This window comes from Perognathus longimembris, chromosome 16, assembly GCF_023159225.1.
Source record: "Perognathus longimembris pacificus isolate PPM17 chromosome 16, ASM2315922v1, whole genome shotgun sequence".
Lineage (NCBI taxonomy): Eukaryota > Metazoa > Chordata > Mammalia > Rodentia > Heteromyidae > Perognathus > Perognathus longimembris.
Genome location: NC_063176.1, coordinates 37,378,759 through 37,392,330, shown reverse-complemented (window position 1 = coordinate 37,392,330; position 13,572 = coordinate 37,378,759). Strand labels below are relative to the sequence as shown.

General features: G+C 41.9%; 1 protein-coding gene across 1 annotated transcript; it reads right to left on the bottom strand.

Moving 5' to 3' along the window:
• Positions 1-6,247: 6,247 nt before the first annotated feature.
• Positions 6,248-13,572, bottom strand: Tlr6 (toll like receptor 6). Its single transcript, XM_048364453.1, has 2 exons — positions 13,419-13,572; positions 6,248-8,764 (listed from the first exon to the last, which is right to left on the bottom strand). Exon 2 carries the CDS (start codon positions 8,704-8,706, stop codon positions 6,310-6,312), a length of 2,397 nt encoding a protein of 798 aa, XP_048220410.1. The 5' UTR covers positions 8,707-8,764; positions 13,419-13,572; the 3' UTR covers positions 6,248-6,309.

The window sequence follows — 13,572 nt, the reverse complement described above, 5'->3', positions numbered from 1 at the left end:
TTCTGGATCCTATTAGCTAATATTTTATTGAGGAGCTTTGCATCTGTGTTCATTAGTGATATTGGTCTGTAGTTCTCTTTTTTTGTTGGGTCTTTGCCTGGTTTGGGAATTAGTATGATATTAGCTTCGTAGAATGAGTTTGGGATTTCTCCCTCCATTTCTATTTCACGGAAGAGTTTGAGGAGTATTGGAATTAGCTCCTCACTAAAGGTTTTGTAGAATTCGTTGGTGAATCCATCTGGGCCTGGGCTTTTCTTAGTAGGGAGGTTCTTGATTACCTCCTGTATCTCACCGTAAGTTATTGGTTTATTTAGCTGATTTATTTCTTCTTGGTTCAGTTTGGGCAGTTTGTACTTCTCTAAGAATTGATCCATTTCTGTAGAATTATTGTTTTTTGCTGAGTAGAGGTTTTGGAAATAGCTCCTTATGATTGTTTGAATATCGTGTGTACTTGTTGTAATTTTTCCTGTGGAGTCCCTGATTTTACGAATATGAGTCTCTTCTCTTCTTTTTTTTTGTAAGTCTTGCAAGGGGTCTGTCAATTTTGTTTATTTTCTCAAAGAACCAGCTTTTAGTCTTATTTATTTGTTGAATGGTCTTTCTATTTTCAATCAGATTTATCTCTTCTTTAATCTTTGTGATCTCTCCCCTCCTAGTCGTTTTAGATTCTGTCATTTCTTGTTTCTCCAGTTGTTTTAGTTTCATCGTGAGGGTATTCACCTGCTCTGCTTCCATTCTTTTAATGTGGGTGCTGAGTGCAATGATCTTGCCCCTCAGTACTGCCTTAGCTGTGTCCGATAGGTTTCTTTGTGATGTGTTTTCTTTGTCATTGTGGCTTATGAATTCGTTGATTTCATTTTTAATTTTATCTGTGGCCCAAGTGTTGGATAGCAGCGTGGGGTTTAGCCTCCAAGAGTGTGTATAGGCTCTGTGGTATCCTTTGTTGTTGAGGGTTACCTTTAATCCACTGTGATCAGATATAATACATGGGATGACGTCAATACTTTTGTATTTGCTGAGGTTCTTTGTGTGGGCTATGACGTGGTCTATTTTGGAATATGATCCATGGGCTGCTGAAAAGAAGGTGTATTGGGTCTCTGTGGGGTGAAAGGTTCTATATAGGTCTGTTAGATCCATTTGGGAAATGGTGTTATTTAGGTCCTCAGCTCCCTTACTAATCCTCTGGGTGTTGGATCTGTCTCTTGGAGAGAGAGGAGTATTAAAGTCACCCACTATGATTGTGTTTGCGTCTATCTTGCTCTGTAATTCTTTGAGAATTTGCTTGACATATGTCGGGCCTCTTTTGTTTGGTGAGTATACATTTATCACCGTGATTTCTTGATTCTGTATTTTTCCTTGTATTAATATGTAGTGTCCTTCTTTGTCTTTTTGAGTGGACTTTAAAGAGAAGTCAAGCTTGTCTGAGATCAGGATGGCTACACCTGCCGTTTTGGTGGATGCATTTGCTTGGTAGATCTTGCTCCATCCTTTCACTCGAAGCCTGTTTTTGTCCCTTGCTGTAAGGTGGGTCTCTTGTAGACAGCAGATGTCAACTTTTTGTTTGCGAATCCATTCTGCCAGTCTGCTCCTCTTTATCGGGGAGTTTAAACCATTTATATTTAAAGAGATCAAGGATAAGGGTGTTTTTTCTCCTACCATTTTCTTGGTGGGCTGTTTTTTCTTCTTCTTTTTTTTTTTTCTTCTTGTCTTTAGTGAGCTTGTGTTTCTGCTGGACTTTGGCTATTGAAGTTTCTGATTCTGTCTGTGTGTCTTTTACGATCTCTGTTGGGTGGGGTTCCCCTCTTAATATTCGCTGTAGGGCTGGTTTTTTATTCACATACTCCTTTAGCTCCTCTTTGGTGTGGAAAGATCTGGTTCTCCCTTCGAATGTGAACTCCAATTTCGCTGGATATTTGATCCGAGGTTGTAAATTGTTATTCTGGAGTACTTGGATGGTGTTCTTCCACTCGCTTCGAGCTTGGTAAGTTTGTGTGGATAAGTCGGATGTTATTCGAATCCTCTTCCCATTGAAAAAAGTTTCCTTCTTCGCTTTGGCTGAATTCAGAATTTGCTCTTTAATCTTGAGGTCTGTAGTCTTGAATATTATGTGCCTTGGGGTGGCTTTCCTGGGGTCTGGCCTGCCAGGTGTCCTATAGGCTTCGGTTACCTGGATGGGGTCCCCTGTGAGATTGGGGAAGTTTTCTGCAATAACTTTATTGAGAACATGATTAAGCCCTCTGCTCTGGTATTCGGCTCCTTCTTCTATTCCAATTATGCGCAGATTATATCTCTTGTCTTTGTCCATTAGTTCCTGGATTAGTCTTCCCTGAAGCTTCACCTTTTCTTGGAGTGTGGTCATTTTCTGGTTGTTGTCAGCTGCTTCATCGTCCAGGCGAGAGATTCTGGATTCTATATGGTCTACTCTTTGTGTCATGGTTTCAATTGCGGAGTTTATGGATGTCAGAGAGCTATTTATGGTTGTCATATCAGCTCTGATCGTGGAGATTTCTTCCTTTAAAGAGTTGTATTTTAAATCTATTTTTTCATGCATTTCAATTCTTAGGATGTGGAGATTTTCTTTAAAGGCAGCTTGCATTGTATCCATTTTTGCTTCCATTTCTTTAAAGCAGGTTTGCATTGTATCCAGTTTTGCTTCCATTTCTTTCTTGGCTTCCTGGGTGTCCTTCCAGATTTCCGCTCTAAATTCCTGGAATTGTTTTCTGATTTCATTTCTGACGCTTTCGATCATTCCTGTTAACATGGCCTCATTTGCTTTTTTAGTCTCCATCTCCTCTTCAGTCGTGCTGCTTTTTGGAGCTGGCGAGTTGGCTTGCCCTTTGATGAACTGAGTTATGTTTCTTTGTGATTTGCGCATCTGGAGATCTGGATGGCTTCTCAGGTTTGGTTTGTAGCTCCTCCCTCCCTCCTGTGTAGACGTGTCTACGGCCACAGGTGCTGTCGCTGTGTCCCCGCCCACCAGTGCAGGGTACGCCTACCAGAGCGGGCGCTGTCGCCGGGGGCCCCGCCCTCCTGTGCGCTGTGCGTTCAGTGCAACAGGCACTTCGGCGGGATATGCCTCCCAGAGCAAGTCCTGGGTTGTTGGGTTGTGCTTGCGCCCTCCCACGAGTCCGTTGGGGGGGGTACGTGTGGGGCCCAGTGGGATCGACTGTCCGGGTGTGGCTTGGCACCTTCAGACCTCACCTCCGCTGTGAGGAGGGGGGACGTGATCAGGCTCAAGTGACCCTGCTGGGCTGGTATTGCCCACCAGCGCCTGTGGTTTTAGTTGTAAGAGTCTGCGAGGTCCAGGCGCCTCAGGTGGGGTTTGCACAACCGGCTGTCTCCCGGCCCCTGTTGGGAAGGGGGCGGGGCCGGTTCTGCCAGTTCAGGAACCTGTGGGGTGTTGGTGCTGCTGAGCCCTTCCCCTGCTAAACTGACTTCCCAGCGCCTGATGGGAGCTTCCCCGCCTGATTTGTGGGTTCTTTGTTCCCTCAGGGGTGGGGGAGGGGGGAGGGAGGGCACTCACTTTTGCTGCTTTGTGTGTGTGTCCCTCGCAGCCGTTGGCCCTCCAGGGGTTGGCTAAGTGTCGTGGTGGCTTCCCTGGTTCCCGATTTCTGCCGCGCTGGGTTCCCTTGTCCAAACCCGGTGTGGACCCGAACTTCTCGTCGCTGCCGGTGTGTCTTGGTCCGCACCCTGCCTTGTGTCCGTGGGGTCTCCCCCTATATGAATTCTGCGCTCCTGGCAGCCTGTCTGCCGATCGCCGGGTTCCCCTTTCCCAGCCTGACCCTGTTTGGGCCAGGGTCGGCTGGAGGGGGGAGGGTGCCCCGGTGAATCTCCGGCTCCGTGTAGGTTTTCGGTTCTTCTTTTTTGCTCCTTTTTGTTTTCCTGCGTTTCTCCACTGCTTCTGGCTGCTGGTTTTGCTGGGTTCTTGATGGGGTGTTGGGTGTTGGGGTTCCCAGCTCACTATGCCGTTGGAGCGAGTCGGGGTGCCTCCCTATTCCATCGGCGCCATCTTTCTTCCCCCCCATCTCCAGGTTCTAAAGAGTTGTTTCCTCTGATTCTTGTCTCCCATCCAGTGGGAAAGTGGAAGGGGAAAAGGAATCCACAGTCTCCTTCCTTAGAGACACAGCCCAGAGTGGCATGCAAGTTCCATCCACATCCCATTAATAAGAGTTTAGTCATATGTCTATACCAAGCCACAAGGAAGGCTGGGAAATGTAGTCTCTAGCTGTTTTGTCAGGTTCCTTGAGACAAATCAAGCAATCTAATACTAAACGATCAGAGAGTAGTCATTAGTGACAACTAGCAATCTGCCACAATTTTAATGTTATAGACTGAATTGTGCCTTTCACCTAATTCATATGTTGAAGGCCCAATTCCCAGTACCTTAGGATGTGGCTGTGTTGGGCGTTAGGGCCGTTGAGGTGGTGACTGAGGCAGCAACGGCTCACACCTGTAGTCCTAGCTTCTCAGGAGGCTGAAATCTGAGGATTTGGGTTCAGAGCCAGGTATGAGCTTCTGTGGGAATGAGGGGCCAGGCTCTTTTGCTACTGTGTTCACAGCCCTTTCACTTGCCTTCAGAAGAAACTACAGCACCTCCCCAGCATTGAGTATCTGCACTTACTAATTCTCTGACCACACTTTTGAATCTAGTTTTCAGGTAATAGGGGCTGTTGATAACTGTCCCACTTTGTGCTCTTTCATGAAGTCTAGCCCGGCTGTGTCTGATATCTGGGTTTGAAATATGGGAGCATTTATTGGTTTTTATCAGCTTTGAGCATTAGCTAACCTTTTAAGACAACCAGAAAAATCCCACTCACTATCCAGTTCACATGAATTTGGTTCTGAGTTACCTTGGCAGCCAGGTACACTCACAGATTTCACCTCAGCAGCCTAGGGCTACAGCTATATTTCCCTTTATATTCAAACCTTATTATGCCCTGGGTCCCTACAAGTTAGTTACATGTTTGTGTAGTAGGGTAAAAAAAAATAATAACCTATTATACAGAAAACCCGGTACACAGATGGTATAAAATGTCTTTTTTTTTGGAGGGGGGGGGTTGTTTCTATTTTGGAAGGGAAGTTTTGAACTCAGGGCCTTGTATTTGCTAGGCAGGTACTCTGCCACTTGAGCCAGGCCCTCAGCCTTTTTTGCTTTAGGTAAGATTTTTTAGATGGGGGTCTTACTTTTTTTTTTTTGCCCAGGATGGGTTTCAGACTTTACACCTCTTGAGTAGTTAGGGTCATAGGCATGTATCACTATGCCTGACTTACTGACTGAGCTTTTGTTGGGCTGGTGAGGAGCTATTCTTCCTAATCTCTACCTCCCTAGGAACTAGGATTACAGGTGTAAGCTACTGTGACTGGTTAGAAAATGCTTTCTTAAATTTGGTGCCTGGCTTTCCCCCCTCAACCTCCAAAGTTGGCCAGGACGATAAAGTTCACCTACAGGTGAATGAGGAGTCTTAGGAACGCCCAGCACCAGTGTCTACAATTCTATAGTTGACCCTTCTCATGCTACATGGAACCACATGGGAAAGGAGAGGGAAGAAGGGCCTTTCCCTGAAAGACTGAGCATTTCTTCCAAAAAGGGGCTGTGCCTCAATGTAAAAATATGTATTCAGGCTGGAAGAGACTGTCTCTAACTCACAATGTGAACATCATTGTCACCCCTCAGCCCAGTTCTGTGGCTCAGTTCAATCAAGGCTTTCATTAAGTTTGTTGCAAACATGTGGAAAGAATAGAAGATTGTGCTCATTAGTTTTGTATTGCTATAAAAAGACACTCAGATAAACAAAGGTAAAAAGGTTTATTTTGATTCATGGTTACAGCACAAGTGTATATGGATCCATTGCTTTGAGTCTGGGACAGTGGGATTATATGACAAAGGAAGAGACTGCTCATCACCACAAGGTGGTCAGGAAGCAGAGAGAAAGAGAGAGAGAGAGAGAGAGAGAGAGAGAGAGAGAGAGAGAGAGAGAGAGAGAGAGAGAGAGAGAGAGAGAAGAGAGAAGAGAGAATGAGGAAGAGGCCTGGGACAAGATATTACCTTCAAGCACATGGCTCCAGAGATTTACTCCCTTTAACAAGGCCTCACCTCTAAATAGACCATTAAGCTGTAACTCATCAATGGATTAATCATTGATAATACAGTCACTTCTAAGTAGCACCAACAATTCCATCCCTTGTTCCTTCAGCACATGAGTCTTTGGGGACGTTTTATATCAAATCATAACAGAAACACCTCCTCTAGATAAGAAAGGAAGGACACAATGCTCATGACAGTTTCTTCTATTGAATTTCCCAAATATTCTAAGTTGTCATGTCATTGTTTGCAGCAACCAGTGTTAATTCTATATTAAAAGCAGCTCTAACATTTGCCCAGAAAAGTCCACGTTTGCTCTTCTCTGTGGGCCATTCCAAGTAAGTCCTCTGGGTCATGAGAGCCCGCAGCTTATGATACCTGCTGGGGATGATGTTCTGTGGGATGGGTTCTAGCAAAATCAGGATTAAATTATCAGACCCTTCATGGAAGAGATTGTGATGGGCAAAGTAGATTTCATAATGGCACCACTCACTCTGGACAAAGTTGGGAGACAAGACAAAGATGGACTTGTAACTCTTCTCAATGCAATTTATAATATTTTCCACAATGCTCTTGCCAGGAACAAAGTTTCTCTCGTGGAGGCAAAGCCGTATGTTTTCTTTTTCTAGATGAGGAACTAACTCATTCTTTACCCAGGCAGAATCCTGCTCACTGTATGATATGAAAGCATGATACTGGAGAGTTCCTTGGAGTTCCTCTAGGGGGACATTCCTCGCCCGGCGCCGGGTCTGGGTCCACTGGCACACCATCCTGAGATACCATGGCAGATCCAAGTAGAGGCAGAGGAAGGTCACTGTGGCGGTCAACACCAGCATGGTGGCCCCAATAGTGACAATGAGCAGAGCTGTGTTACAGGATAACGGGGACATGTGGAAGTCCTTTAGTAGGGTTCCTTTAGACCTTTCAGGATAGTCACACTTATAGGCATCAGGCCAGCCCTCTATCACTTCACTTGATATGTGGCCTAGGTTTTGGACAAATTCTCTTAACTCACATGTACATTGAAATGGGTTGCTGCCTGCATTTATTGACCTAATCCTGTGGCAGCTCTGGAAGAAATCAGCTGATGGGTGGAACACTGAGTTGTGGTCAATGATGAGCACAGAGAGGCTGCTGAAGGGACCACATCCAGGAAGGTCAGTTAAAGAATTGAAGGCAATGTTGAGTTCTAGCAAAGCTTCCAAATGGATGACATCCTTGGGGATGTTTGTTATTCTGTTATTGTGAAGATCAAGAACCTTGACCTTGGGAGGTAGACATCTGAAAACAGAGTCAGTGAGGACATTTGAAGAGAGATTTAGCACCACTATGCTCTCAACCCAAAGGCAATCTCCTTCATCTCCAGGCAATTCCAACAAATTCCAGCTCACATCCAATATTTCTAGAGATGGCATATCCTTAGTCATGAGAGCTACTTTGAAAAGATTTTTTAACACATTCTTCTGTAAGATAAGGGTCTCCAACCTCACTAAATTGGAACAATTTTGAAAAATACTATCTGTCAACACATTCTGGGTCAAGTTCAAAAACTGAAATGTGCTTGGTGCCAGAGGACAAAGCATATGAATAAAAGCCGTGTCTGATATGGTCAACATCATAATGTTCATCTCAGCAAACACACCATAAAATGCTGCCTTTGAGAAAAGTAAAACCCTGTTTGTTACATGTTCTATTTTCAGTGCTTTCAATGATGTTGCAGAATAAGTAAAATCTTCATTATTAATGCTTTCAACTATAGTTAAATTGTATATATTGAGGTATTCCACAGATTTGGTCCAAAGGAATTGAAAAACACTAACCAAGCATTTCCAATTTGTTTCCACATGGTCGAGGGTAATATTTATTAAGGTTGGATGTCTAGTAAGTGGTAATAAAAAGTTAATTAAAACATGACAGTTTTCATTACCCAGGTTAACATTCGTCAGCTGCAAGTGTCCTAAAGTGTTAACTTGGACATTCAGATGGATAGAGAATAAACTATTCATCGGAAAGATGAAGTGAAGTGTTTTTATGTACAGGATTTGAAGATTCTCTGTCTCATCTTCTTTCACATAGTATTTTCCTAAATCCAGAAGAATGTAACTTAGATGTATGTGAGCAAGTGGTAGCAGATCAAATTGTTGGAACTTTGCAGCACTTAGTCCTAAGAAATCCAGTTGCATTAACGTGGCAAATTCAACACAGACAGGAAGTGCATTGAAGTCATTGAAAGAGAGGTCTAAATGCTTCAGGCTCACCACAGGATAGCAAGACACGTTTTGCAAGTGATTGTGAGATAAATCTAAATATTCCAAGACCTTGTTGAACTTGAACACATTGAAATCAAGCCTCTGGATTCTATTATGGGAAAGTCTTAAAACTTTCAACCCTGACAAAGAGCTGAAGTCAGAGGTCTGAAGCTCAAATATGGAGTTTTGAGACATGTCTAAGACTTGGACATGTGATGGTATATCTTTGGGAACACGAGTCAGGCCTATTTTCGACAGGTCCACTGAAAATTCACTTCCATCAGAGAACTGGATTAAGACTCCAACAATCAAGGCTGTGAGGTAAAGAAAATGAGCACATTTGATGATAGGTTCAGGTTCTTTGTCTTGGGTCATGATGCAGTGGCTTTCCAAAACAATAACAATGTTCTTCAGAGCATTTTGAGTCCAAGTTCTAGAAATACAAAATACATTAGGATGAATGCTTGCTTTCAAGCTTCTATTTAGTCATGTCTCAATGATTTCTTCATTTTACTGTCATGATCATTACTATCCTATAATTGTATGCCATTTATTTCCTTGTTATATAGCTCTGATCCCAGAGGGTTCAATGCAGATTCTTTTTTATGAAGAGTGTGGCTCTGTATTTTGCTCTGCTTAGTGGTTCTCCAAGGGAGACTTGCCATCATTTCATATACTTCAGAACTATCTCAAAGCTGCTACAGCCTGAAAGGTGACTAAATACAGTCACCAAGAGCAAAAGGTGACCTGATAGATATAGACAGATGACACACCAACATGCCAGGAAAGAAAGAAACCAGGTATGAAGTCTCATGGAAGAAAAGAGCTTTGAAAGGCCTCATGTATAGCAGAGTCTAGACATCCACACACAGGCCCTGAGGTGGGCTCAAAGCAGGCCTGGGGAAATCCTAAGCCTTTGCCCCTGGTTGAAATTTGTAGGCTCTCTGCAAGCAGAATATGTAGACAAAGGTAAAGTTGCAAATAGCCTGGGTGAGTATTAAGGAAGAAGTATCCCAACATACATCTAATTTTTAAAGACTGGAAATTGGGATTTTGTTGTTGTTGTCTTGCTTTTTGATGCCTTGCTTTTGTTTTTGCTTCAGATGTTAAGGCAATAACAAATCATTATTTGACTGCTGAGCTGTCATAATACAACTCAGCATCACAGATGATATATAGCCCTTACAAAAATAGAGAAATCACTATAATAAGTAACTACAACCTACAAGTAGCAGCAATAACAAACACAAAAGTCAGGAAAGAATGTGATTTCTATAGTTAACTCATTATACTATTAAAAACATGTGGTTTGAAAAAAAAACCTTATAGTACAATAAGAGAACGCAGTGCCCCATCATAGTTAGTGCAAACAATAATTTTAAAAAAGCAAAGTCAAGCCAGATGGCAGTGGCTCACATACTTATAATCCTAGATACTCAGGAAGCTGAGATCTGAGGATCAAGGTTTGAAGCCAGTCTGGGAAGAAAATTCCATGAGACTCTTATCTCCAATTAACTACCAAAAAAGCCAGAAGTAGAACTGTGGCTTAAGTGATTGAGTGCTAGCCATGAACATAAAAGGTCAGAGATAGCACCCAGCCCTGAGGTCAAGCTTCAGGACTGCCGTGTGTGTGTGTGCATGTGCACACACATGCACATGCACACACACACACACACACCAAAGTCAAAGAAATTATACCACCCAACATCATGGTTTAATCGAAAGATAAAATAGTAAAGACAATGTGGTATTAGCAAAGGAATAGACATATAGATCAATGGGCCAGAACATAGAGTTTAAAAAAATATAGTCAGCTGACTTTTGACAAATGAGTAAAAGCAACTGAATGTAGAAAGCATCATCTGTTTATCAAATGGTGTTGGAGCAAGTAGACACCTACAAGCTCAGAAGGAGGAGGAGCAGACAGAATGGGAGGAGGAGAGAGAAGAGGAGGAAGAGGAAAAGAAGGTGACAAATTTAAATATAAACCTTACAATTTTCCAAAACAATGGCTCAGAATGGATCATAGACATAAGTGGAAGATGCAAAATTGTAAAAAACAACACCCCTAAACTTCTGGAAGATAACATAGGAGGAAATGTAGGGAACTTTGGGTCTGGTGATAATTTTTTTGGTACCACATCAAAAGTACAATCCAAAGAAAAAAACTGTTCAGTTAGACTTCATTAAAATTTTCTGCTTTGTAAGCAATACTGCTAAGAGAGAGAAAAGATAAGCCACAAACTAGAAGGAAATAAATGCAAAGCACATATCCTATTAAGGGCTTTGTGTCCAAAATATAGGGAGAACTCTCAAACTACACAATAAAACAAAATATACACACAGTCAGATACCAATGAATCATACCTGTAATCCTGTGATCCTGTCTACTCAGGAGGCAAAGACTTGGAGAATGGAGATACAAAGCCAGCTTGGGGAAAAAAGATCCGACACTCCATCTCCAATGAACCAGCAAAAAGCCAAGCTGGAAACCTGGCTCAAGTTGTAGAGTACTACTCACTTTGAGCAAGAAAAACAAAACAAGATAACAAGCAAGAGCACAAGGCCCTGAGTTCAAACCCTAGCACCAGCAAATTAGTTAGATAACAGAAGGACAGATAGATAGAGGTAGGTATATAGAAATGTAGAATAAAACAATGAAAAAAATAGTCTTACAAGTCTGAAGGTAATTGGTAATTTAGGCAAATTCCTTTGGACCATGCCTCCTTTTATTTTACTAATTCCACATTCAGGAATTTGCTAAAGGAACAATAAGTAGTACACAATACAAAAAATGACCATGGGGTTGCTTGTGATATGGTGAAAATTTGAAAAATATCAGAATGTCTATTGTAACGCATAGTCAAATCAGCTCTGGTGCATCTGTGGAAAACAGTCTCAGATATTACACTTTGCAAAAATCAGCACTGTCATATTCAGTGAATGAAACAAGTACCAAACTACATGTAGGGCTCTATGGAAACTATGATTTGAACCTGGAAGGCAAAGCCAGGGGAGGAATGAGAGAGAAGAAACCCAGCACAAGCTAATAGTAGTTATTTCAATCACACATGAATTTCTTATTCTCTCAAAAATTTCTAAAATTCTAATTTAAAACATATTTGCTCATCTCAAAATATTACCTGAAAACAATGTGAGAGGGTGTGTGTGTGTGTGTGTGTGTGTGTGTGTGTGTGTGTGTGTGTGTGTGCGCGCGCACCCATGTGTGCTGATCTTGGGCCTTGAACTTAGGGCCTGGGTGTTGTTCCTGAACTTCTTGTTCAAGGCTAGTGTTCTACCACTTGAGCCACAGCTCCACTTCCAGCTATTTTTGTGTGTGATTAATTAGAAATGAGAGTGTCATAGATGTTTCTACTCTGGGCTTTGAATTGCAATCCTCAGATCTCAGATTTCTGAGTCACTAGGACTACAGGCATGAGCTACCAGTGCCTGGCCATAAGAGTTGTTTATAAATATAGCTAATGTAAAAATATTTTACATTAAAATGTGTTTTTGTTATTTGGCATATTAAGACATATATTACTGGGCACCAGGGGCTCACACCTGTATTCTAGTTAATCAAGAGACAGATCTGAGGACCCTGGTTTGAAGCCAGCCTGGGAAGGAAAGCCCATGAGACTCTTATCTCCAATTAGTCACCAAAAAGCCACAAATAGAGGTGTGTCTCAAGTGATAGAGTGCTAGCCTAGAGCAAAAAAGCACAGAGACAGCAACCAGACCCTTGAGTTCAAGCCCCAGTAACCCCCACCCCCACACAAAAAATGTATAAAAGGAAGAACTTTCAACAGAGGTAGATAATTCATGTTCATAGATGAGAACCCTTTCTACTGATTCCCTCACAGCTCAGTGTCTGTCTGGGAGACTGAAATTCAGCAACCATATTGAAGAGTTGAAAGTTAACACCCTGCTACAGACAAAGAGACAGATACACATCCACACACAGATCCTTTTTGGGCACTCCTTCCCTCTAGCAATTTGTAGGGTGTGCTTTTACTGAACTACAATAGAACTCTTGATTTTTTTTTAAGGGTGGGGACAAAAGGAAGATAAGGATATATAATTTAGGAGTTCATCATTTTTTAAAGAAAAGAAAAAGATAATAGGTAAAAGTTTTCTGATTAGTGCATCAAATAAAAAGGGATAGAAGAAAAGATCAGTAGAGATAGACTCTCTCTTTTTTAATGATAGAAGGAACCTATAAAGTCGAAACTACAAGCAAGGAGACACCAGGAGAAAGTGTAAGTGAGGTTAGTACAGGAAAGAGTTCATGATCAAGTCAGCAAACTTGCAGGAACTGCTGCGAGCGACCTGAAGAAACACAGGCGCTGGCACTCAGCTGGGCTTCCAGTTACGGAGAATTTGGCAGATACTTCCTCCATTTCATAAATGTTTATTTATTCAGAGACAATTTGGGCCTTGAGCCTTGCTAGGTGCTGAGGATACACATTTAAATAGGAGTAACATAATTCTCCCTTTAAAAAAAGCTTATGAAACTGGGAATATGGCCTCAGCACCACATATATAGAAAAGGCCGGAAAAGGCACTGTGACTCAAGTGGTAGAGTGCTAGCCTTGAGCAAAAAGAAGCCAGGGACAGTGCTCAGGCCCTAAGTCTAAGCCCTGAGTCCAAAAAAAAAAAAAAAAAAAAAAAGCTTTTAAGTTAGTGACAGACCAATAAACAAGATCATACCATGTGACATAGATCAAATACTTGTCTCCAATTAAAAATGGGCATGTGACAAATGTGGTCTGAGTGATCTAAACTGCTGTAAAGGTAATGCAGACAACCCACAAGAAAAAAAGCATAGTGAGAAAGCATCACACAACAAGCCAAAGGAAATAAATGCCAGGTTTTCACCTAACAACTGCTGCAAAAACTGTTTTATACTTGCCGTAAACACACTCTACTTGTGCAATTCAAATGACATTCACAACACCAAACAAAACAGAACTCAAACATTCCAAAGAAATGTTACTTATCTGCTATATAATTACTAGCAGTTTCTTTCTTATTTGCTGAAACATTCTAGAATAATGAGAAAAATCTACCAGAGCCTTCTTACTTACCAAGATTTCTTTCTCAGAAAAAGAGAAACTAACAAAAAAAGTAAGGCAGGGTGTGGTGAAATCCTAAAACGAAAGCAAAATGCCACACAGAGCTGACAAACTCAAGTCCCTCCAGGGTTGGGAAAGCCATATAAGAAAAATCATCTAATACAAA